General features: G+C 42.3%; 1 protein-coding gene across 1 annotated transcript; it reads left to right on the top strand.

The window, feature by feature from the left end:
• On the top strand, positions 1-25028 carry lclat1 (lysocardiolipin acyltransferase 1). The gene is made up of 6 exons (XM_062995743.1): positions 1-324; positions 8582-8754; positions 13326-13524; positions 16076-16222; positions 19493-19609; positions 23953-25028. Exons 2-6 carry the CDS (start codon positions 8584-8586, stop codon positions 24429-24431), a joined length of 1113 nt encoding a protein of 370 aa, XP_062851813.1. The 5' UTR covers positions 1-324; positions 8582-8583; the 3' UTR covers positions 24432-25028.
• The last annotated feature ends 831 nt before the right edge of the window (positions 25029-25859 follow it).

The following is a 25859-nucleotide window of genomic DNA, read 5'->3' as shown; positions in this document are numbered from 1 at the left end:
AACGCTTTACTGCTGTAGCTACGGAAGATGCTTCTGTTTACATACCTGCATTAGGACTCGTTAGCTTAGCATAGAATGCACACTTTGTGTTTATCGAATAAACAGTGCATGTTTTTAAATCGTAAACCGATTTTCTGTGATAGGAATATTAACTTTTACCTCAGGTTTAGGTTTAAATTGGCATGTTCTGTCAGTATTATCTGAATAAGCGGAACTTTTGCTGTGAATTCCGTTTGTTGTGGATTAGAGGTGCTATGCTAAGATAACCGGCTAATCTCACCTGCGCTTCCTGTCAACGCACTACTGAAAACCACTGTGAAACAAGTGAGTATAATATGTATTAAATCCCTATAATATGTTAATTTTTTGTAATTTAATCTGAATGTATTGTGTATTCCTAAACTGAAACTTGTTCGCTGTTTGGCTTATCCATTTAAGTCAGTGTCTATAAGTTACATATAGTATTTAGGGGAGAACAGGGTTAGTTTGTTAGTTTTTACTTTGTCGATTGGATTGATGCATTTCCTTGTGGTTCCTCAATTTTCTTATCACTTATAATAAAAATTATTGTAGTAAAGTAAATAAAGTGATTGTCCACAGTTGTAATGGCCAAAGTACTAAAACTATTTTGGTCAATTTGGAAAAAAAAAAATCTTAAAAAGAGTTATTTACAGTCATTAGCCAGCAAACACAACTTTGTAATCATTGTAATGGTTAACATTAGAATCAGAATATCTTTATTGTCATTATACCAGGTATAACGAAATTAAGGTGCCATACTCTCAAGTGTTATAAACAATATTTAAAGAAAGAAAAAAACTAGAATTTACAAAATATCAAAATAAAAAAAATTACTGAATTTACAATGACAATAACAATAACACACAAAAAATAGACTTTCTGTTCAGTAGCAAGTTGGTGGAAATTTGCACATAACCCTTTGTAAACATTGTAAAATTGCCTGAAAATTTCACAGTCCCATGTGTTTTAAATAACCTTATGAAGACATATTTAAGGTTCGTACCGCGGTGGGGTAGAAGCTATTTCTGAGCTGGTTTGTCCTTGTCTTAATAGTCCTATACCGTCTGCCTGACGGTAACAACTAAAACAGATGGTGGCCGGGGTGAGCACAGTTGTATTAATGCAGTCAAAAATAAGCATTGTTACCACTGTCAAGTGACCCATACTTTGTCTTGATCTGGTTATCTTTCTTGTCCAGGGACCAAATGTACTTATGTGGCCTGTATGGATTAAGCAGAAGACATGCATGACTGTTGACTGGTTTGTTGATTTGTGTGTCCAGCTAATAATGCATGTAACAGTAAAATCTGAATGTTTGTTCGTTTGTTTATTAGGACTTTAACGTCATGTTTTACACTTTGGTTACATTTATGACAGTACAGGTAGTTACTCATTACACAAGGTTCATCAGTTCACAAGGTTATATTGGACACAGTCATGGACAAATTAGTGTCTCCAATTCACCTCACTTGCATGTCTTGGGACTGTGGGAGGAAACCAGAGCACCCGGAGGAAACCCACGCAGACAGGACCCGGCCCACCCCACCTGGGGATTAAACCTAGGACAGTGCTACCACTTAGCCACCCTGAAAATCCAAATGTTGTAAAACTATTAGGTAACATATAAGGTTGCTTGCCAAGTTATGCAAGAGCTGTGGGGATTAAAGGTGGGTACATTCTGCTAAAGTTACTCTAAAACCTACAGATAAGGACAGGGATGTGTATGCCATGCTCAGGATTTAGGTTTGCAGTGTAAGAATCTGCTGGTTTAAAAATATCCAGACAGCACTCCTAAGGATCTATTCTATCAGTGTAACCATCAAGAAGCTTCCTGCACATCTCGTTTTGGACCTTTGGTGACGCTACTTCTTTCAACTTCTTTCCAGTTTGTTGATTTTTAATAGACCTGACTTTTATTACAGTCCGCATATTTTCAGTAGGAATAAAGACAATAATAAAGTAGAACCAGTATTGGCATGCAGGTTGAGTTGCTGTCTTGGTAAAGCGCTCTATCATGTTAGATTGATACTTAGTTTTTAATCCTCCTTATGTAGTCAATTCCATTTTCCCAGTTGTGAATCCTCTGCCACTTGCACAACCCCTGATCTGATCAGGGAGAGCCGGATCACCACTCGTCTTCCGACTCTTCCTTTCCTCAAACACGGCCAATTGTGTTTGTGTGGATGCCTGGCCAGGTCGGTGGCTCTGCTGAGACTCGCACTCCAGGTCCCAACAAGCTGCACTGTGCCACCCAAGCGCCCTGATTGAAACATTTTGAGGTTATCTTTCTTCATTATTTCAACCACCTTCTGCAGTGCACCACTGGCATCAAAATAAGCACCGAGTATGATACTACCTCGACCATGTTTGACAGTATTAGTGAGATGTACCGATTGGGGTTTTTGACGCCGATTTCAATCTCCGATTCCTTTTCAGAGCGATCGGCCGATAGCCGATGCCGATCGGGGGGGATTGGTTCAACCTGTGGGGCGCGAGTGCCTGACCAGGGGGTGTGGCGGCATTGCGAGATTTTTTTTACTTCTAAAACTAAAGCAATTTATTTTTCACCCACGGGAGACATCTCTCATTAGTCTAACTGACCACACACACACGCAGGTTAGATGTTATACAGTTCAGTCTGAAAAAACCTTAAAAATAGGACGAACAGTGGAGATAAACCGCTGACAGAAGCATTGACGTGTGTGTGCCTTTAAGAGAGACGCTCTGTTCACAGTATCGATATAAGTGAGTCATGAGTCGATTCATTTTATGCGAAGCGTAAGTTTCTTTTCTCAGTTATCTCTCCGTGTTTACTGTTATTAATTAATGTCGTGGTTTTAAATAAACACCAGCTACTACAGAACATTTTGTGTGACTCTCTTACATTAAAAAGCTTAATTAAACTGCTATTACCACAGATCTGTAACCGACTCGGACTCGTTCCGTCTGTGGAGCTAAAAGTTTTCTGTCAGTCAGAGCAGATGATCCTGAACTATGTATGATGCACAACGTTAATTATGTTATTTTAGGTCGTGAAGAACTTTCACGATGGTTTCTGTACGATGGTTGACGAATGGTGATGTGATAGTGTGATGCTTTGTAGCTCAAAGTCTGGATCAATCCACTGAGCTGTTAAGCTTAACATGGTCTTTATATATCACACAATCGGATCGGCTACATTTGGGAAATATCGCCGATCGGCGATAGCATATTTTGATCGGCCGATATCGATTTATAGCTCCATCTCTAGTAGTGACTGTGCCGGTTGTCCAGCCCTGCCACAGCTTATGCAGAATGAAGCTCTTTAATATCGACTCCACTCACACTAATCTGGTTTTACACCCAGTGGAGGGATAGCACTGTCGCCTCACAGCGAAAGGTCCTGGGTTCGATTCCCAGGTGGAGCGATCAGGGTTCTTTCTGTGTGGAGTTTGCATGTGGTTTCCTCCCATGGTCCAAAAACATGCAAGTGAGGTGAACTGGAGATACAAAATTGTCCATGACTGTGTTTGACATTAAAGACTTGAACTGATGAATGTTGTGTAACTAGTAAATACCTGTTTTGTCATGAATGTAACCAAAGTGTGTAAAACCCAGTGGATTGGGGATAGAATCTGACTGATGGACGTGGCATTATTATTTTCTTGTCAGTTCTTTGTGGTATTCTTAATTAAAAGTGAATAATAGCGCAGTACCTAAAGTTGAACTAGACTAGACTATGTGACTTTGCCAATGATCTGCTAATGATTAATATTGTGAAATGGAAACGTGGTGTGTTAGTGACCTGGTACTTTGTTCTCGCTTTAGAAATTATGTAGCTCAGTGGAAAAAGACAGCCTGCCCTCATCAGCACAGACAGTAATTAACTCTGTGTGTGTGTGTGTGTGTGTGTGTGTGTGTGTGTGTGTGTGTGTGTGAGATAGATTTGGATGGATGGTAAAAGGGGTCAAAGTCTTTTGATTTTTCCACTGTTGTACAGCAGTGACCTCTCTTTACCTCCATATACACTTCATAACACTTCTATGAACATTTTCCATATCAGTCATGATTGAACCCTCCTGTATCAATCAACAACCATGTCCTACTGACCCATGTAATCTCATATTTTCCATGATGATCGTCTAGTAGACTATGAGATGATCAGCTAAAGATTACAGTCTTTGACTTCTGGCTTTAATATGCAGATAGCATTTTGCTAATATTTCTTTTACATTAAAGCTTTCCAACACACGTGTACATTAAGTGTCAGAAGTTTACAAATACTTATACCTCGTAGGTACCCTATACGGTCAAAAGTATGTGGACACATGACTGATAATGTTTATTCCATTACTAATACTAGTTTGTCTGGATTTATTAACAATGTGGAAAAGTTGCATCGTGTAACACCCTATTTGTCATCTTATTCTGAGAGGAAATTTGTTTGGATGATCAGATTAAGTAACACGTCTGCCACAAATTAAAAATCCAAAAGGGAGCTGCAGGCTTTACATTAGAGGCTACCTCGCAAGAAAGAGGCTTCTGCTTCAAAATGATCTAACTTCCTGTGTATTTCCCTGGATTCACAGCTTTGCCACACTATTTTTACAGCTTGCCACTTTGCTCAAAATTCACTCTGATTGAACTTTGTCCCAAAAAAGCACTACCAAACCAATGAGACAAGTTGCTTGTTTTTTTTTTTTACATAGTCAAGCTCTTAACTGTTTTGTTCATCTTCAGATCAGTACCATGGCATTTCTGAAGCAATCCCACATTTTCAGTTCTCAGTAAAACGGCCAGCAAAAAGCAGTGTTGCCACATATAATTTGAAATGCTTAAACACCACCTAAGTCGTAATACGCACCCAGCCTTGCACCCTTTGCAGAAAAACAAACCGCTTATGCGTAGTTCACACTACACGACTTTTGCCCCGATTTTCGCTCGCCGACTGGTCGGTGCTAGATTTGCCGGCTCGGGAGCAGCTCGGCGTTCGCTCTGTGATCGAAACTTGGCTCTCAATCGCTACGTGTGAACTACTCAACAACTCGATCCGAGTGGCTTGCAGAGACTGAAGTAATATATCTAGCATGTCAAATATCTGGATATGAGTCGCCCAACTGGCAATGAGTGCTATGTTGAACAGCCAATGAGAATGCAAGTGAGGGGAAACAAAGGGGAGGAGTTGTAAAAAGGTGGGACGGGGCATAATATAGTTTATATCAGAATACATCGGCGCACACACAAGTTTTGCAGTATTTTTGACCTTATCGTTCTCTACAAAACAGAACACCAACAGCTGGTCGTGTTGCCAAATCCACTCAGATTCATTTATTTTTCTCCTTGATTTTACTCTGATCGCTCGCTACTTGTTGACGCGCATTTTTAGACGTGCTGTCATTAAACCCCTCTTCACTTCTAGCGTTTGTTTTCGTGAGAGAACGTAGGTTGGGAGACCAGAGAAGCTCGCCTGCGATTCCAGTTGGTGATAGATCGTGTAGTGTGTGACCCCCTATCGCCGATCAGTCGTGTAGTGTGAAAGCCACACCGACTTGAAAGACTCCCGATTACAAGAGATCCAGTCGTGTAGTGTGAACCGTACAGCGACCTGACGACTTGGAAAGTCGTGTAGTGTGAACTTGGCATTCTGTAAAGCCGCCTAAAGAAAGTATACATTGTAAAATGGTCAGATTATTATGGTCAGACTATTCATCATTAGATTAACTTGCAAAATCATGACAGGCCTTGCTGGGGGCCAAGAAAATGTATAACTTTTTAAGGCGGTGAACTTGCTGGTCTGGATCTACAAACCATAAGTATAAGTCAGCTGAGCGGAAGAATATGGAGTCAGCTTCACAATAACAGAACTGTGAATTTAGCCACTAGCTTCCTGCTGTCATAACAGAATCTTTTCCCCCTCTGACCTCATGCAGACTCAATGAAAACACAGTCTTTCCACTGACAAACTACTTCCCACTGTTTGGAGGTGTCATAGGTTTGTGTGTGAACGCTTTGGAATCGCTGTCCCTTGTGTGGGAATGTTAGCTCTCCCTGGTTTGTGCTCAAGTCATCACATTGCTGTGCTTGGATTTCATTTTTTTTCCATTGCTTTAGGGATTAAATGGGGAAAAAGTGATACAATCCTTACCATCTCATGCTGAGTCACTATAGGGGTTGTGCAATAGGACGTTGCAGTTTTGCAGTAATAACAGTATTGTTTTGTTATCCACTGACCTTTTAGATGTACATACACTTCAGTTTCATCGTAACGTTTTTAATATACAGCAAAACACAGTGGCTAAGTGGGTAGCACTGTCACCTCACAGCAAGAAGGTCCTGGGTTCGATCCCCAGGTAGGGCGGTCCGGGTCTTTTCTGTGTGGAGTTCGCATGTTCTCCCCGTGTCCGCGTGGGTTTCCTCCAGGTGCTCCGGTTTCCTCCCACAGTCCAAAGACATGCAAGTGAGGTGAATTGGAGATACTAAATTGTCCATGACTGTGTTCGATATAACCTTGTGAACTGATGAACCTTGTGTAATGAGTAACTACCATTCCTGTCATGAATGTAACCAAAGTGTAAAACATGACGTTACAATCCTAATAAACAAACACAATATTACGCAAAAACATCAAACCATGAACAACTGTGAATAAACCCTACAAGTGTACAGTCAGATGTCATCCGCTTTTGCGCCGGCTGTTCCGTTATTTCCTCTGCAGACATGTGGTACGATTTCACACTGTTTCACAAAATCCTGAGCTGTCGGATTCCACTTTAAATTACAACCAATTAATGAGAAATACGACACGGCGACTAGCGAGCTGTGAAATGGCGAGACTGGGTCTGCATTTTAGGAATCAATCCTACATTGCAGCTTCGCAGCTCTTTAATAGGATTCTGTGCACTCCTGGATTGAAGTAATAAAGATTCATGAACCCCCAGCCTTTTCTTTAATCTTCTCACATTTTGAAATGACAGTACTGTAGAGTTCTGGTACACTTCCTACAGAGCTGCATGTGAATAAGCTGTCCATACTGTGAGTCAATATTGTGGATTGATTTTAAGCTTGGCATTCAGTGGAACAGTCAGCTAACATTAAAACCACCTCCTTGTTTCTACACTCACTGTCCATTTTATCAGCTCCACTTACCATATAGAAGCACTTTGAAGTTCTACAATTACTGAATGTAGTCCATTTATTTCTCTACATACCTTTTTAGCCTGCTTTCACCCTGTTCTTCAATGGTCAGGACCCCCACAGGACCACCACAGAGCAGGTATTATTTAGGTGATGGTTCATTCTCAGCACTGCAGTGACACTGACATGGTGGTGGTGTGTTAGTGTGTGTTGTGCTGGTATGAGTGGATCAGACACAGCAATGCTAATGGGGTTTTTAAACACCTCACTGTCACTGCTGGACTGAGAATAGTCCACCAACCAAAAATATCCAGCCAACAGCGCCCCATGGGCAGCCTCCTGTGACCACTGATGAAGGTCTAGAAGATGACCAACTCACACAGCTGCAATAGACGAGCGATCGTCTCCGACTTTACATCTACAAGGTAGATCAACTAGGTAGGAGCATCTAATAGAGTGGACAGTGAGTGGACACGGTTTTTAAAAACTTCAGCAGCGCTGCTGTGTCTGATCCACTCATACCAGCACAACACACACTAACACACCACCACCATGTCAGTGTCACTGCAGTGCTGAGAATGACCCACCACCCAAATAATACCTGCTCTGTAGTCGTCCTGGGAGAGTCCTGACCATTGAAGAACAGGGTAAAAGGGGGCTAACAAAGCATGCAGATAAACAGATGGACTACAGTCAGTAATTGTAGAACTTCAAAGTGCTTCTGTGTGGTAAGTGGAGCTGATGAAATGGACAATGTGTGTTTTAATGTTATGGCTGATCGGTGTATAGTTATATATATATATATATATATATATATATATATATATATATAAACCCCTCTACCCTCTACCCCATCAACTTAGGGAAGGAATCGGTGAGCCAGACTTTTTTGACCTGACCTACAAATTTCCTCTTTGGAATAAATGAGCATTTCAGTTAAATAAACAAATATACACACTCTCAAATCATGATGTTTAAGTTCTAGTATTTTCTGTTGTATACTTGTGCACTAAAATTAGATGAAAAATACCATGTTTACCTGTTTTCTCTTTTATTTACTGCCTGAAGAATATTATAAATGAGGATGTTTTAATCTTTCTAAAAGCTCAAGTGTTCTCTGTCTAATTCAGCTATTGATAAATAATGTCCAACAGGACTTAAATTTGGATTTGTAAAAACAGGCAGACTGTTTATACAATTAGGATGCCAACAGGTCGAAGGTTGTTACTGGTTTTCTCTTCAGTCCATGTAATGATTCAACTGAATTTGATTTTCCGAATCGGATCCCTCTAGTTTGTTTCCATCTCCATAATTCCACTGCCCCACTTTCTCAGATCAAGGTCAGCATGCCTTTGTGTTTCACCCAGGTCTGCATTATTTAGAAAGGCTAAACAGTATCTTGTTTTCTCTCTCTCTCTCTTTTTCTCTCTCTCTCTCTCTCTTTCAGGCATGGGGGCGGTGTCCGTCCCAGGCGTATATTTCATTCTCACGCTGTTCCTGAGCAGTTTTTTTGGCAGCGTGTTTATGTTGAGTCCCGTGCTGCCCATCATGCTGCTGTCTCCTGCCTGGTATCGCTGGCTCACAGACCGCATTGTAGCCACCTGGTTCACTCTGCCCGTGGTACGAACGCAAGAACACACACCAACAATCATCTGCAGTGTGATCACTTGGCAGTCTTAGGCTGGATTGCATATTTGCTGGGTCATTTTTGATTGCTTTTTATGTTATTATACACCGATCAGCCATAACATTAAAACCACCTCCTTGTTTCTACACTTACTGTCCATTTTATCAGCACTTACCATATAGAAGCACTTTGTTGTTCTACAATTACTGACTGTAGTCCATCTGTTTCTCTGCATACATTTTTAGCCTGCTTTCACCCTGTTCTTCAATGGTCAGGATTATTTGGAGGTGTGTTAGTGTGTGTTGTGCTGGTATGAGTGGATCAGACACAGCAGCGCTGCTGGAGTTTTTAAATACCGTGTCCGCTCACTGTCCACTCCTACCTAGTTGCTCCTCCTTGTAGATGTAAAGTCAGAGACGATCGCTCATCTATTGCTGCTGTTTGAGTCATCTTCTAGACCTTCATCAGTGGTCACAGGACGCTGCCCACGGGGCGCTGTTGGCTGGATATTTTTGGTTGGTGGACTATTCTCAGTCCAGCAGGGATAGTGAGGCGTTAAAAAACTCCAGCAGTGCTGCTGTGTCTGATCCATTGTACCAGCACAGCACACACTTACACACCACCACCATGTCAGTGTCACTGCAGTGCTGAGAATGATCCACCACCCAGATAATACCTGCTCTGTGGTGGTCCTGACCATTGAAGAACAGGGTGAAAGCAGGCTAAATAGGTATGTAGAGAAACAGATGGACTATATAGTTTGTAGAACTACAAAGTGCTTCTATATGGTAAATGGAGCTGATAAAATGGACAGTGAGTGTAGAAACAAGAAGGTGGTCATAATGTATTGCCTGATCGGTGTATATAAATTTGGACATAGGGTGCTCGGATGGAGAAGAAGTAAATTACTCTAGCCCACTACCATGGTTCGAACTTCCAGCTGAGCTATGGGCTGATCAGGCATCTACATACAGACATGTTTGGGTGTGTGTTTTGGGAAAAGGGTGTGTTACTGCTAGATTCCAGAGATACCGGACCCACCCCAGACCTGACCAGGATAACGTGGGTTAAATTTACACTTGTACTGGATGCAGCAGAACACATAACATGACTTAAACTTCCGTTCATGATGATGTTTCCTAAATATGTCATCAAGCCTGCATGCTGAAACTGAATGTATAACATGTTTAACACACAAATTAAGCTGCTCGTGTTTACTCAACATGCTCTTACGCAGAAGAACCCGTAAATCTGGTCAAGAGCTACAGACTTGGCTGTTCAGGCTTAGCGCTTCCTGTTTAAACACGAGCGGCTGTAATTTTAGAAACCCAGCGAAGCCACTGGATCATAAGGAATTTAGTTTGTTACCCGGTGCAGACGTTTCTCCGGATGATCCCGGATGCTTGGGAACAATCATCAGAATTACATTAAGTCCAGACGTGGTTGTCATGGTAGTTTTGAGACTGCAACATTTCTGCAGTCTTTGTCTGTACTGGTGACAAAAACATATTTCCTGTGTCAATGCAGTGTTTTATTTAAATTGAAACTGGGAAAAAGTAGAAGCTTAATCTCAAGTACCAACTACAAATTGGATGAGGACCTCATGGCAGGGCTGCCATTGGAAATACTTTTGTAAAAAAGTTCAAAGCCCAAGGATGTGTAACTTGATCTAAGGAGTACAAAACCTGGAGCACTGTCGCCTCACAGCAAGAAGGTCCTGGGTTTGATTAATAGGTGGAGCGGTCCGGGTCCTTTCTGTGTGCATGTTCTCCACATGTCTGTGTAGGTTTTCTGTGGGAGTTCCGGTTTCCTCCCACAGTCCAAAGACATGCAAGTGAGATGAACTGGAGATACAAAATTGTCCATGACTGTGTTTGACATTAAAACTTGAACTGATGAATCTTGAACTGATGAATCTTGTGTAACCAGTAACTATCAGTCCTGTCATGAACCAAAGTGTGTAAAACATGACGTTAAAAATCTTAATAAATAAATACATAACAAAACCTGGACCCCGAAGCAATAGCTTATCATCCAAATGACTAAAGCTGCGTCCGGAATCGCATACTTCCATACTCAATAGTACGTGAAATGAGGACGCGAGAGCGGTTAGTATGTCCGAATACATAGTATACACAAAGAGGTACGCGACAGGTACCAGGATGACCTACTTATTGGGCAGCCATGTATGAGTATGCAAGCGATGCACACTTGCGGTCCGCTAATGTATCCCATAATGCAACTGGAGCTGCGTAGGCATTCAAAGCGGAATAAGAAACAAGAAAGATAGCGGAAAACGGAGTCCTCTGTTCACAAGTGTAAGTAAGATAAATAAAATAAAATTTTTTAAAGACGAATAAATAACAATAAGACGATAAATATCCAAACTTTTGGCGAGTGGGTTTTCTCCGACCACTGATAATAGCCATCGACACATACAACTTTGTATGGATCTTTGACTCTTTTTGGCAGAATTAGAAAGCTGTGTTGGATTCAAGGGTATTCCAAAAGCTTAACATGGAGCTTATTGTGGCTCTCAGTACGCAATACAGCTCTGCATGAGAGCCTAACACTGGCAGGTCATGAACAGATTGGACGTATGTATGTATGTATGTACAGTGTATCACAAAAGTGAGTACACCCCTCACATTTCTGCAAATATTTTATTATATCTTTTCATGGGACAACACTATAGAAATAAAACTTGGATATAACTTAGAGTAGTCAGTGTACAACTTGTATAGCAGTGTAGATTTACTGTCTTCTGAAAAGAACTCAACACACAGCCATTAATGTCTAAATGGCTGGCAACATAAGTGAGTACACCCCACAGTGAACATGTCCAAATTGTGCCCAAAGTGTCAATATTTTGTGTGACCACCATTATTATCCAGCACTGCCTTAACCCTCCTGGGCATGGAATTCACCAGAGCTGCACAGGTTGCTACTGGAGTCCTCTTCCACTCCTCCATGATGACATCACGGAGCTGGTGGATGTTAGACACCTTGAACTCCTCCACCTTCCACTTGAGGATGCGCCACAGGTGCTCAATTGGGTTTAGTCCATCACCTTTACCTTCAGCTTCCTCAGCAAGGCAGTTGTCATCTTGGAGGTTGTGTTTGGGGTCGTTATCCTGTTGGAAAACTGCCATGAGGCCCAGTTTTCGAAGGGAGGGGATCATGCTGTGTTTCAGAATGTCACAGTACATGTTGGAATTCATGTTTCCCTCAATGAACTGCAGCTCCCCAGTGCCAGCAACACTCATGCAGCCCAAGACCATGATGCTACCACCACCATGCTTGACTGTAGGCAAGATACAGTTGTCTTGGTACTTCTCACCAGGGCGCCGCCACACATGCTGGACACCATCTGAGCCAAACAAGTTTATCTTGGTCTCGTCAGACCACAGGGCATTCCCGTAATCCATGTTCTTCGACTGCTTGTCTTCAGCAAACTGTTTGCAGGCTTTCTTGTGCGTCAGCTTCCTTCTGGGATGACGACCATGCAGACCGAGTTGATGCAGTGTGCGGCGTATGGTCTGAGCACTGACAGGCTGACCTCCCACGTCTTCAACCTCTGCAGCAATGCTGGCAGCACTCATGTGTCTATTTTTTAAAGCCAACCTCTGGATATGATGCCAAACACGTGGACTCAACTTCTTTGGTCGACCCTGGCGAAGCCTGTTCCGAGTGGAACCTGTCCTGGAAAACCACTGTATGACCTTGGCCACCATGCTGTAGCTCAGTTTCAGGGTGTTAGCAATCTTCTTATAGCCCAGGCCATCTTTGTGGAGAGCAACAATTCTATTTCTCACATCCTCAGAGAGTTCTTTGCCATGAGGTGCCATGTTGAATATCCAGTGGCCAGTATGAGAGAATTGTACCCAAAACACCAAATTTAACAGCCCTGCTCCCCATTTACAGCTGGGACCTTGACACATGACACCAGGGAGGGACAACGACACATTTGGGCACAATTTGGACATGTTCACTGTGGGGTGTACTCACTTATGTTGCCAGCTATTTAGACATTAATGGCTGTGTGTTGAGTTATTTTCAGAAGACAGTAAATCTACACTGCTATACAAGCTGTACACTGACTACTCTAAATTATATCCAAGTTTCTTGTCTATAGTGTTGTCCCATGAAAAGATATAATGAAATATTTGCAGAAATGTGAGGGGTGTACTCACTTTTGTGATACACTGTATGTATGTATGTATGTATGTATGTATGTATGTAAGCGTCCAGCTCTTCGTAATCAGATTGTAACATTCCAGATTTTATTAAAATTTTAATGCTGGTGATTCAGGCTAATGGCTATTTTTGGATGAACTGCAACGTCAACTGTGAGCCAGACCTTCTTGAGCCTTTGACTGAATGGGCACCCATTATAGATGCAGTAGGGGAAACAAACCCTATATTTAAGCGCATGGTTTTGAAATAGGATGTCCAACATCTCATCTCATGTTCAGGAGTCCACATACTTTCGGACACACACTGTACAAGTGTGTACAAATGTGTGATGTGGAATTAATGAAGCCCTCCTCTTTGTCTCCTCTAGGCTCTTTTGGAGCTGGTTTTCGGGGTGAAGGTGATCATCACAGGTGATGGGTTCATACCCGGTGAGCGCAGCGTGATCATCATGAACCATCGCACACGTTTGGACTGGATGTTCCTTTGGTGCTGCCTGCTGAGACACAGCTACCTTCGGCTGGAGAAGGTCTGCCTCAAAGCCGCTCTCAAAGCCGTGCCTGGTTTTGGTGGGTGAGCGTTTTTTTTTTAAATCATGCATACTGTGAAAAAGTAATTACAATGGATTGTATTTTGATGCCATTTACATTTAGCAGGACTGTAATCAGGTCTGAATGAATGAATTAAATTTGATTTAATTGGTGGATTGAGTAACTTGATTAATTAAATTTGCCAGTTAATGCTTGATAAAAAAATTTTTATTTCAATATAAAAATGATTATTTAAAAATTGTATTTTGTGTTTAATCGGGTTTTCCTTGTCTTATATTTAATACAATTTTAAGATCTGGCTCAGGGGTGCAGATACTTTTTCATGGTACAGTTATAAACAAGCTCTGACAATTAGCACTTGCTGTTGCTTTTAAAAAGCCAAATACAACCCCTGGCAAAAATTATGGAATCACCACTCTTGGAAGATGTTCTTTCAATTGTTTAATTTTGTAGAAAAAAAATAAATCACAGACATGCCACAAAACTATCATTTCTCAAACTGCCAACCCTCTGGCATTAAGAAACAATAAAAAAAGAAACAAATATAATAGTTGTGGTCAGTCACAATTGCTTTTTTTTTAGATCAAGTAGAGGAAAAAAATATGGAATCACTCAAATCTGAGGAAAAAATTATGGAATCATTAGAAAACACTGCACCATTATTACTTTGTTGCACCACCTCTGGCTTTTATAATGGTTTAAACTCTCTGAGGCATGGAGTTAACTAATGACAAACAGTATTCTTCATCAATCTGCCTTCAACTGTCTCTTGCTGTTGCCAGATCAGCTTTGCAGGTTGGAACCTTGTCATTGACCATTTTCTTCAATTTCCACCAGAGATTTTCAAATGGATTGAGATCCGGACTATTTGCAGGCCATACCAGTGACATTATATGTTTTCTTGAAGGAAAGTTTTCACGTCCTTTGCCCTATGGCAAGATGCATTATCATCTTGAAAAATGAAGTCATCATCACCAAACATCCTTTCAACTGATGGAATAAGAAAAGCGTCCAAAATTTCAATGTGGACTTTGGCATTTATTGAAGACCATCTCCCCTGTGCCTTTACCCGACATGCAGGCCCATATCATCAACAACTGTGGAAATTAACATGTTTTCTTTAGGCAGTTATCTTCATAAATTTCATTGGACAGACACCAAACAAAAGTTCCAGCATCATCACCTTGCCCAATGCAGATTCGCGATTCATCACTGAAGATCACTTTTATCCAGTCACCCACAGTCCACGATTGCTTTTCTTTAGCCTACTTTAACCTTGTTCTTTTCTTTTTAGGTGTTAATGATGGCTTTTGTTTGGCTTTTCTGTATGTAAATCCCATTTCTTTTAGGTGATTTCTTACAGTTCAGTCACAGACATTGACTCCACTTTCCGGCCACTTGTTTCTCATTTGTTTTGTTGTGCATTTCTGTTTTCAAGACATATTGCTTTAAGTTTTCTATCTTGATGCTTTGATGTCTTACTTGGTCTACCAGTGCTTCCCTTTTACAACCTTCCCATTTTGTTTGTACTTGGTCCAGATTTTAAACACAGCTTACTGGGAACAACCAACATCTTTTGCGACATTCCACAATGATTTATCTTCTTGAAGGAGTTTTATAATCCTCTCATTTGTTTCAACTGACATATCTTGTGTTGGAACCATGATTCATGACAATCTGCTTTGTGCAACAGCTCTCCGAGGTGTAAGCACTCTTTTTAAACTGAAGAATAATTAGCAAATCTAATCTGCTGCAGATGTTTTGTTTTTAAACTGCAAATTACAGAGTGATTCCATAATTTTTTCCTCAGATTTGAGTGATTCCATATTTTTTTCCTCTACTTGATCTAAAAAAAAGCAATTGTGACTGACCACAACTATTATATTTGTTTCTTTTTTTATTGTTTCTTAATGCCAGAAGGTTGACATTTTGAAAAATGATAGTTTTGTGGCATGTCTGTGATTTCTTTTTTTTTTTTACAAAATTAAACAATTGACAGAACATCTTCCAAGAGTGGTGATTCCATAATTTTTGCCAGGGGTTGTAGTTGATGCTTAAAACTTTTGAGTACAGTCTTTATACAAGACATAGTGACGGGTTTGGAGCAAAGCAACTCTAGTGATCTGCCCAGAGCCCTGTTCACAGCCCCATTAACACCTTTGGGATGAATCGATACGACAACAATCCCTTAATCACGGATCAAAATCTTGTGAAAAGTCTAGAGTGGAGGCTGTTATCATGGTGAGGCTTATAGTATTTACGTACGTCATCTATTTTTACTAACCTCCTAATCCTGGTCAGGGTTGCTGTGGTTCCGGTGGCACCTGAAAACCCTGGACGTAAGGCGAGAACAAACCCTGGACAGGGTGCCTGTCACAAGATGACCTACACACTAACATTTTCCTAGACACAAAACTTTGATTGAAACCCTTGGGCACCATGCTTAGACCTAGGAGCAAATTGGAAGGAAACCATCCTTGCACTATCCTTATACCCACAGTTTTGAAACCATTGGGCAGTCAGATGTCCAAATATTTAAGCACCTTTATTATCTGTGTTGTGTGTGTAGGCTGGGCGATGCAGGTGGCCTCGTTCATCTTCATCCAGAGGAAGTGGGCGGAAGATCAGACTCACATGGCTAACATGTTAGAGTATTTCTGCGAGATCAGGCAACCACTACAACTGCTGCTTTTTCCTGAGGGCACTGACCTTACTGGTGACACACACACACACACTGATATGCAACCCCTTTGTATCAAAGGCCAGGAAGGTGCAAAGGACTGCGCAAGTGGCTCGGTGGGTAGCACTGTCGCCTCACAGCAAGATTGTCCTGGGTTCGATTCCCAGGTGGAGCAGATCGGGTCCTTTCTATGTAGAGTTTGCATGTTCTCCCATGTCCAAGGACGTGCAAGTGAGGTGAATTGGAGATACAAAATTGTCCATGACTGTGTTGAAGTGATGAATCTTGTGTAACCAGTAATTACCTGTCCTTCATGAATGTAACCCAAGTGTGTAAAACATGACATAAAAATCCTAATAAATATATAATGCCAGAGTGCAAAGCTTGGTGTAAGGAGCACATAACCTGGGCTCCTGAGCAGTAATGATGCTAAGTGAAGATACTACGCTATGTTAATTTATGTAACTCTGATATTGCAAATTAGAAACCTGGATAAAATTACGAAGGAGGGCCGGGAAGGGGAGGGGGGGGTGTTAGTGTCACTCTCTAGCAGCCCAGGTTTAATCCACCCCCCCACTAATCAGGATCATGACTGTGATTGATGGACTAGATTGTTGCCCTGTCTAGGAATTAAGATAATAGTTTTACGCCTGCTGAGTTTGTACACGTGTCATGTAGAAATGAAAGGATGAATGAATGAAGCTTAGGAACTCATTTTCACACTTAGCAGTTTTGGACACGCGCTGTCTAACGTGCCTATCTCTGCCTGTCTGATTCCGTTATTAGACGGGGCTTTAGAGGAGATTTTGAAACCTGTCCAACACTGACATCTTCATTTTAGTGGACTTAACTGTTCTCTCTCTCTTCACTTTTTCTCTGGAGTTTGAAGGAAAGAGTCGCTTAATCCCCTCTGTAGAAGCCCATAAGGGATCACAAATGCCTCATCTAATTACTGATGTGTGTGTGTGTGTGTGACCTCCATCACTCAGTCAATGCCTATATAAGGTAGTATGTCCTCAAATGGCAGCTGGTAAATGGATGAAATCACATTAAACAAAAAGAAATCCGATGCTAAGTGATTAACATGAGGCTCGTTACCAGATTTAGTATCAGGCAGAGATGGAAGTCGCTATGCAGCAAGAGAAAAATGTCTCTCTGCTTCGTGGTAAAGCTATTGTGTTTATTTTAATGCAGTGTTTGGAAAACCTGCACAACTGATTGTTCATGTAATGATCGAATCAGCACAGTGCACTGGTTGTTGCTTTCAAACAGGTTGGATTGTGTATATTAGATCTCCTGGAATTATATCTTTAGAGACGTTAGGGACAGTGGTAGCCTAGTGGGTAGAGCTTTGGGTGATCAGTTGAAAGGTTGAGAGTTTGAATCCCAGCTCTGTCATGCAGCCACTGTTGGGCCCTTGAGCAAGGTCCTTAACCCTCTTAGCGCCAGGGGCGCCGTACAATGGCTGACCCTGCGCTCTGACCCCAGCTTCCAAACCAGCTTCCAATATATATGACAAAGGAGTTCTATTCTATTCCAGAGCAAGTTTACAAACCTCCTGCACATGGGCTGTATACATTTTCCCCGCTCATCCAAGTATGGTCCTCCAGATATTTCCTAGATTTTTAGGTCTCTACAAGTTTGCAAAAATGCCAAAGCACAGAAAAAGTCAATGACAAGTGGTGTGTTTTTGAGAAAAAGGATTTTTTTGTTTAAGCGAAATAAAGCCAGTATGTTTTTTATCTGCAGAGAAGCCCTCACCGTTATCAGAAAGCCCTTGACCAGATATATAAATATTAATCTGGAATTTAGTGTGAAAAACATTCCCCACTTTCGCTTCAGAGTTTGCGCAAATTGCTATGGAGGGAAAAAAACATCCAGTGAGAAGCAGTTGACTGGAAGGCAGACAAGAACCTCTTAATGCAAAGCTACAGACGTTTCACTCCTGCCAGCCGAGAGCAGGACTTTTAAGCCACAGTGGGCACAGGCTTATTGAATCTGGACAGGTAGATTTCAAAGATTTTAAAATTGATATCTGTTCAGTTTGATCTCGATTTCTTCTATGAGGTAGTAGGGTCAAAATTTGTGTAGGTAGCATGAATTTATAGACCCGACCTTTTGTGATGGTGTTTAGGAATGGTTTCATGGTCTGTATTGTGCTTGCTACTACCACTAATGCCAAGTTCACACTACACGACTTTCCAAGTCGTCAGGTCGCTGTACGGTTCACACTACACGACTGAATCTCCTGCGCTCGGGAGTCTTTCAGTCGGTGTATATTTCACACTACACGACTGATCGGCGATAGGGGGTTTCACACCACACGATCCATCACCAACTGGAATCGCAGGCGAGCTTCTCTGGTCTCCCTTTTTTCTTTTTTTTTTACAAAAACACATGTGAGAAGTGACGAGCAGTTTAATGATACCACGTCCAAAAAAAGGAACGTCAACAAGTAGCGAGAGATCAAAGGGTTTGTGCGCTGATGTGCAGCGTAAATATCAAGGAGGAAAAATAAATGAATCTGAGTGGATTTGGCAACACGAACAGTATATGGCTTGTTCTGTAGTAAGTTTTGCAATGCAGCGTGGGTGTCCTGTTTTGTAGAGGACGATCAAATCAGAAATACTGTAAAACGTGTGTGTGTCGGTGTATCCTGATATAAACTATATTAATTAAGCCCCTGTCCTCTCCTGCATTTCCCCTCACGCTGTATCCTGCGTCCTCATTGGCTGTTCGACATGTCACTCATTCCCAGTTGCCCGTCTGAGATCAGATATCTGGCGTGCTAGAAAACTCAATCCAGTCGCCGAGCGGTCGGCGAGCCGGTCGGGTCGAGTTGTTGGATAGTTCACACTTAAAGACTGAGAGCCGAGTTTTGATCGCCGAGCAAACGCTGAGTTGCTCCCGACCCGGAAAATCTAGCGCCGACCAGTCGCCGAGCGAAAATCAGGGCAAAAATCGTGTAGTGTGAACTAGGCATAATTTTTTTTTTTTTGGTTACAACTGTCCAACCTCAGCATGAAGATGCTATATGTCACAAACTGGTCACCTTGGACTGAACCCATTTTGATATTCATGGATCCAGTGTAAACTGTTCTTTCCAGTCGAAAGATATGAATCGAGAAAAAAAAGAAAGCAGGAGATTGGCTGTAATGAGACACATCTCCAGCATTTACTTGATGCCGGCATGTGAACACTTAGGAAAAAATGTTCCAACATCTTCCAACACCGCAGTGAACTTTTAAAGCTGATTTTCAATCCTTGCTGTAGAAGTATCAAACTTTTGTTTCTCTGTTTCTATAGATAATACTCGTGCCAGGAGCGATGAGTTTGCAGAGAAGAATGGCCTCCAGAAGTTTGAATATGTCCTCCATCCACGCACCACTGGCTTCACTTTCATCGTGGAAACACTTCTTAAAGGTCAGAGGTTACTATAGAACTTACTTATAGGGAGCTCTCGTATATAGGAGTAGCCACAGCAGATCATTCTTGTCTACATACATGGCTCAACTCTCATATTTTTATCCGGGCTTGGGACTGGCACTAAGGCTAGAATGTTTGCTCATCCTCCATCCTCTATCCTCCACAGTGTGGAGAATGATGACCCACCCAAATTATTTCTGGTCAGTAGGGGTCCTGGGGATGAGGTGGTATCACTTTTTAGTGATGGAGGGGGTATAGGGGTGACAAAGCACAGAGCAATAGATGGGCTACTCAGCAAGACAGCAAGACATATCCAATCAGACGTAGCCAATCCTGTCTGTATGCAGACATCCGATTGGCTGATAGCATCCCTGAGATTTGAACACCGGATCTCAGCAGTAATGTGCTGGATTTGTGCAGCAATCAGATCTGAGTGATACTAATGCGCCATCAGCCAGATCTGCACACACGCACCTATTTTATCCTGTATGTTCACGTATTGCTCGTTTTATGAGCTATACCTACCATATAGATACACTATACTACCAAAAGTATTTGGACACCTGACCATGAGCTTGTTGGACATCTCATTTCCAAAACAAACAATATTATAATACCTGTTTTCTGTGACAGTCACTTTTCTGAGAATGTATGGCTGGGCACTAATGTTAGTCAAAAAAGCCTCACCAGAGCTGAGATCTCGAATACATCGTATCGTACCTCGGCTCTGCCTACCGGCTAGGGCTGGGCGATATATCGAGATTTTATAAAATATCGATATATTTTCATACGCGATATAAGATAAGACAATATCGCGTATATCGATATAGATGTTGCGTTCCAGTTAGAGCCGACAGTTTGTCTTTCTCTTCTCCCAGTTTGTCTCTGCACATGTTCACCTGCCCCGCCCCTCTCCCTCACTGAACACAACTCGCCCCTCCCTCCCCACCGCCTTTCTGCCGTCAGAACACATTTCTGTAAGTAAAACTCCCATGATAGCATGGAGACGGTGGAGGAGCGGCTTAGTAAAAAGAATAATAATGGCTCAGTTATTTGGAGATGGTTCGGATTCAAAGTATCAGATGAGCAGCAGAATGATGTATTCTGTAGAGAATGCCGAAAACACGTCCAGACAAAAGGTTCCAGCTCCGTGTACCTTTGGTCATTCGTTTTTCACTTCAAATCATTTCAAAGTTGAAAAACAAGAAAACGAGTCGTTATTAGTTTTAAAAACCAATATTGGAAAACGGAAATAAACAAGCACAAGCGCGTGCACGCGCTGACATGCACGTGTTTACTTCATATATAAACAGTGTATGCACGTGTTGAGAAAGTAATAATAACGTCGCGGTGCGTCTCCTGTTGTTCTGACGTGTGTGTTTGTATATGTGATGTGCATGTATTTGCTCTATCTGTAAAAATCAAACATTATGGGGAGTGATTTCTGTACTGGATGTTGTACGTGGTCGTGATCAGATCAATTCTGATACCTTCCCTACACACTCGCTCCCTGCGCCCTATAGTGCACTTAACATTCTTAAAGGGCCAGACAATATATTTGTAATTCACATTACACAACAGGCGAGACGAGACGTTAGAAAACAACAAACTTTTTCTTAGAATAGTTCTTTTTTTTTTTTTTTAAGTAAAAATAGTTCCTGTGTGAAGCTTCCCCAGCATGAATATTAATAAAAGTGCCTGTAAAATGTTTTGGTATTTAGTATTTGGAACATGTAGCTTTGTCTCAGAAGTGTCTTGTTGTTATTACCTTATGGGATGAAAAAATATCGAGATATATATCGTATATCGCCATTCAGCTAAAATATATCGAGATATAATTTTTGATCCATATCGCCCAGCCCTACTACCGGCTGAGGCTGAGCAGCTACATGAACAACAATTGGCCTGTTGTTCAGATAGGGGCGAGATTAAGCCGGATGGGGACTCTCTCTCAGACTAGTGCGATTAGTGGCGCCTGCACGGAGATGGGAAGGGAGTGCGGTAGAGGGTGTGGCTCTCCGTACACAGCGCTGTACTGCACTGCACTCGTCAAGTGTAGGTGATAAGATGTTCGATTGCTGTTCACGTGTCGGAGGGGGCGTGGAGCAGCCTCGTCCTCCCCAATCAGGAGCAGGGACCAGCATTAGTGAGCGGATGATTGACGGGCAGAAATTAGATGCGCTAAAGTGGGAGAAAAAACAAGCTTATCTTCATGTCTTTATAGACTTTGCTATGTGCACATAGAAACAGTCATGCTGGAACAGGAAAGGACCGTCCCTAAACTGTTGCTGCAAAGTTGGAAGCATGTAATTGCTCTTATATGACTGATTTATTATACATCAGGTGTTCCAATACTTCCCAATACTGGTCATATAGTGGAGATGCACTTTACAGGTATAGATTCACTGAGTAGCCCATCTCTTGCTCTGGGCTTTGTCACCCCCTGTACCTCATCCATCACTAAAACGTGATACCCCCTCATCCCCAGGACCCCTACTGACCAGCAATGATTTGGGTGGTTCATCATTCTCCACACTCTGATGACACTAACATGGCAATGACATGAAAGTGTGTGAAGTACTGGGATGTAGTGTAAAGTGGTGTAGTGTACCGTGTACCAGGTGCAGCAGTGTTGCTGGGATTCTTTTTAATGCTGGTTACACATACTGGCCTCATTATTAGGAATACATACAGTGTTTCATTTTTTTTCTCACAGGTTTTCTCACATTTGCTCTCAGATGCACTTTTGAGGAAGCATATGACAGCCTTGATTATGTGTGTGTGTGTGTGTGTGTGTGTGTGTGTGTGTGTGTGTGTGTGTGTGTGTGCTGGTGGAGATTATGAGCTATATTTATGGACTGTTATGCTGAGGTGCTCTGCCAGTAATATACCACGAATAATGAGCGCCGTTCTATTTTTGGTAAGCCCGAGCCGAGACGGTTTGAACGCTCATTTCTTGCAGTCGATGAAATGCAAATTCATGAAGCGTCTTCCAGGACGAGACTGACTCACCTGGTGTGACCATATTAGAGTGTGACGTACGATATCAGACCCCAGACAGTATTAAATCTGCTTGGCTGCAATAAATACTTAAATATAAATATACACCGATCAGCCATAACATTGAAACCACCTCCTTGTTTCTACACTCACTGTCCATTTCATGAGCTTCACTTACCATATAGAATCACTTTGTAGTCCTACAATTATTTCTCTACATATTTTTTTTAGCCTGATTTCACTCTTCTTCAATGGTCAGGACCCCCACAGGACCACCACAGAGCAGGTATTATTTAGGTGGTGGATGATTCTCAGCACTGCAGTGACAGTGACATGGTGGTGGTGTGTTAGTGTGTGTTGTGCTGGTATGAGTGGATCAGACACAACGGCGCTGCTGGAGTGTCCACTCTCTGTCCACTTTATTAGACACTCCTACCTAGTTGGTCCACCTTGTGGATGTAAGGTCAGAGACGATCGCTCATCTACTGCTGCTGTTTGAGTTGGTCATCTTCTAGACCTTCATCAGTGGTCACAGGACGTTGCCCACGGGGCGCTGTTGGCTGGATGTTTTTGGCTGGTGGACTATTCTCAGTCCAGCAGTGACAGTGAGGTGTTTAAAAACTCCACTCATACCAGCACAACACACACTAACACACCACCACCATGTCAGTGTCACTCCAGTGCTGAGAATGATCCACCACCCAAATAATACCTGCTCTGTAGTGGTCCTGGGAGAGTCCCGACCATTGAAGAACAGCATGAAAGGGGGCTAACAAAGCATGCAGAGAAACAGATGGACTACAGTCAGTAATTGTAGAACTACAAAGTGATTCTATATGGTAAGTGGGGCTGATAAAATGGACAGTGAGTGTAGAAACAAGGAGGTGGTTTTAATGTTATGGCTGATCAGTGTATATATATCCATCTTTGGTAACCAGCTGCTGATCTCTACTTCTGGACAGGCGCATCGGGCTAATAACCAGGGTCCTTACACAGTGTTGAAGACCCCGCCTCTTTTTTGTCAGTTTTTTTCCCACCTAGCAGACTTTAGTGGCCAATTTTGTCTGCTTTCAGTCACTGCCAATTGTCTCAGCTGACTAGTAGCAGAGCTGAGATTCAGACTCGGAGAGTTTAGAATCTCAGTGCTGGTGTACTAGTGGAATATCCCGCCGCGCCACCTGCCGCCTGAACAGCGAATTCCTGCAGTTTTGTTAACCTGTTACTAGAAATGATGTCTAGATTTTCTGAGTAACTTCTTCTACATACCAGCATTTACATAACGGACGTTGTCGGCTATAGATACATATAAAGCTTTGCCTCCGCTCCTTCTTGTTCCACAGGTGACAATCTAGATGCTCTGCACGACATCACCGTGGCCTACCTGTACACCGTCCCTCAGACGGAGCGCCACCTACTGGCGGGCACCTTCCCACAACAGATCCACTTCCACGTCCGCCGCTACCCAGTTTCCTCACTACCTCAAGACAGCGCTGCTCTCCAGGCCTGGTGCCAGGAGCGCTGGGTGGAGAAAGAGCGACGACTGCGCTCTTTTCACACCTCTCAACGCTTCGACAAGGAGGAAGCCCGAGTGCCACCCTGCAAGAGCGAGCTGAGGGTGACGCTCATCAAAGCCATATCGCTGTGCTACTGGAACGCCTTTATCGTTCTGTCCTTTCTGGCCATCTGGCTCTACACGCCGGTGCTGGTTTACTTTTTGTTGGCGGTGGTTTTCTTCGTGGCGCAGCAGAAGCTCACCGGTGGGGTCGAGTTGATGGAGATGGCGTGTCATCGGCGCCAGAAGAGTGAGAAGAAAGAATGAATGCTTGGCGGACCCTGTCGGAGCAGGTAGTAGCACCCCGTGATTGGTGGACCTGATATGTTGTGTGGGATGAATGCACAGCCCTGCTTACTGTTGCATTCTGGGAGAGAAGCTGCCTGACGGACATACTGAGTTTACCAATTGAATTTAGCGTTTTATAATTGAAGGAGTGTGTGCTGCTTTACCTGTGGAAACAATCTTCCTCCATCGTTCCTCATCTTTCCTGCTGCTGTGTTGCTTTCATTTTTTCATTTTATCTGTATGTTTTCTCTATATGTTTTACAGTGCTTGTAAGGAACTCTGGTGGCACTAAGGACATGGGTTCGATTTCTGGGTTTTTATTCTTTCTCCTCATTTTCTTTCAGTTTCTACATTTCCATGTAAAGGTGGGTTATGTAGGCTATTCAAAATTCTCACTATCACTAGGCGTAATTAATATCGTGACGATATAAACCATGACTACGAATTTTGCAGTACACTGGGATCCTGTATGTATGAAATTTTTATTTTATAATTTTATTATTTTATTTTAGAAATGGAAAACATGCAGTCTCAGTACTATATACTATATATATACTGATCATCCATAACATTAAAACCACCTCCTTGTTTCCACACTCACTGTCCATTTTTTCAGCTCCACTTACCATATAATAGCACTTTGTAGCTCTACAATTACTGACTGTAGTCCATCTGTTTCTCTGTATACTTTGTTAGCCCCCTTTCATGCTGTTCTTCAATGGTCAGGACCCCCACAGGACCACCACTATTATTTAGGTGGTGGATCATTCTCAGCACTGCAGTGACACTGACATGGTGGTGGTGTGTTAGTGTGTGTTGTGCTGGTATGAGTGGATCAGACACAGCAGCGCTGCTGGAGTTTTTAAACACCTCATCACTGCTGGACTGAGAATAGTCCACCAACCAAAAATATATCCAGCCAACAGTGCCCTGTGGGCAGCGTCCTGTGACCACTGATGAAGATCTCAAACATGACCAACTCAAACAGCAGCAATAGATGAGCGATCATCTCTGAGTTACATCTACAAGGTGGACCAACTAGGTAGGAGTGTCTAATAGAGTGGACAGTGAGTGGACACAGTATTTAAAAACTTCAGCAGCATTGCCGTGTCTGATCCACTCATACCAGCACAACACACACTAACACACCACCACCATGTCAGTGTCACTGCAGTGCTGAGAATGACCCACCACCCAAATAATACCTACTCTGTAGTGGTCCTGACCATTGAAGAACAGCATGAAAGGGGGCTAACAAAGCATGCAGAGAAACAGATGGACTACAGTCAGTAATTGTAGAACTACTGTTCTACTGAAGTGCTTCTATATGGTAAGTGAAGCTGATAAAATGGACAGTGAGTGTAGAAACAAGAAGGTGGTTTTAATGTTATGGCTGATCAGTGTATG

Source organism: Trichomycterus rosablanca, chromosome 5 (assembly GCF_030014385.1).
Source record: "Trichomycterus rosablanca isolate fTriRos1 chromosome 5, fTriRos1.hap1, whole genome shotgun sequence".
Taxonomy (NCBI): Eukaryota; Metazoa; Chordata; class Actinopteri; order Siluriformes; family Trichomycteridae; genus Trichomycterus; species Trichomycterus rosablanca.
Note: the sequence above shows the minus strand (reverse complement) of the source record. Positions and strands in the feature narration are given on the sequence as shown.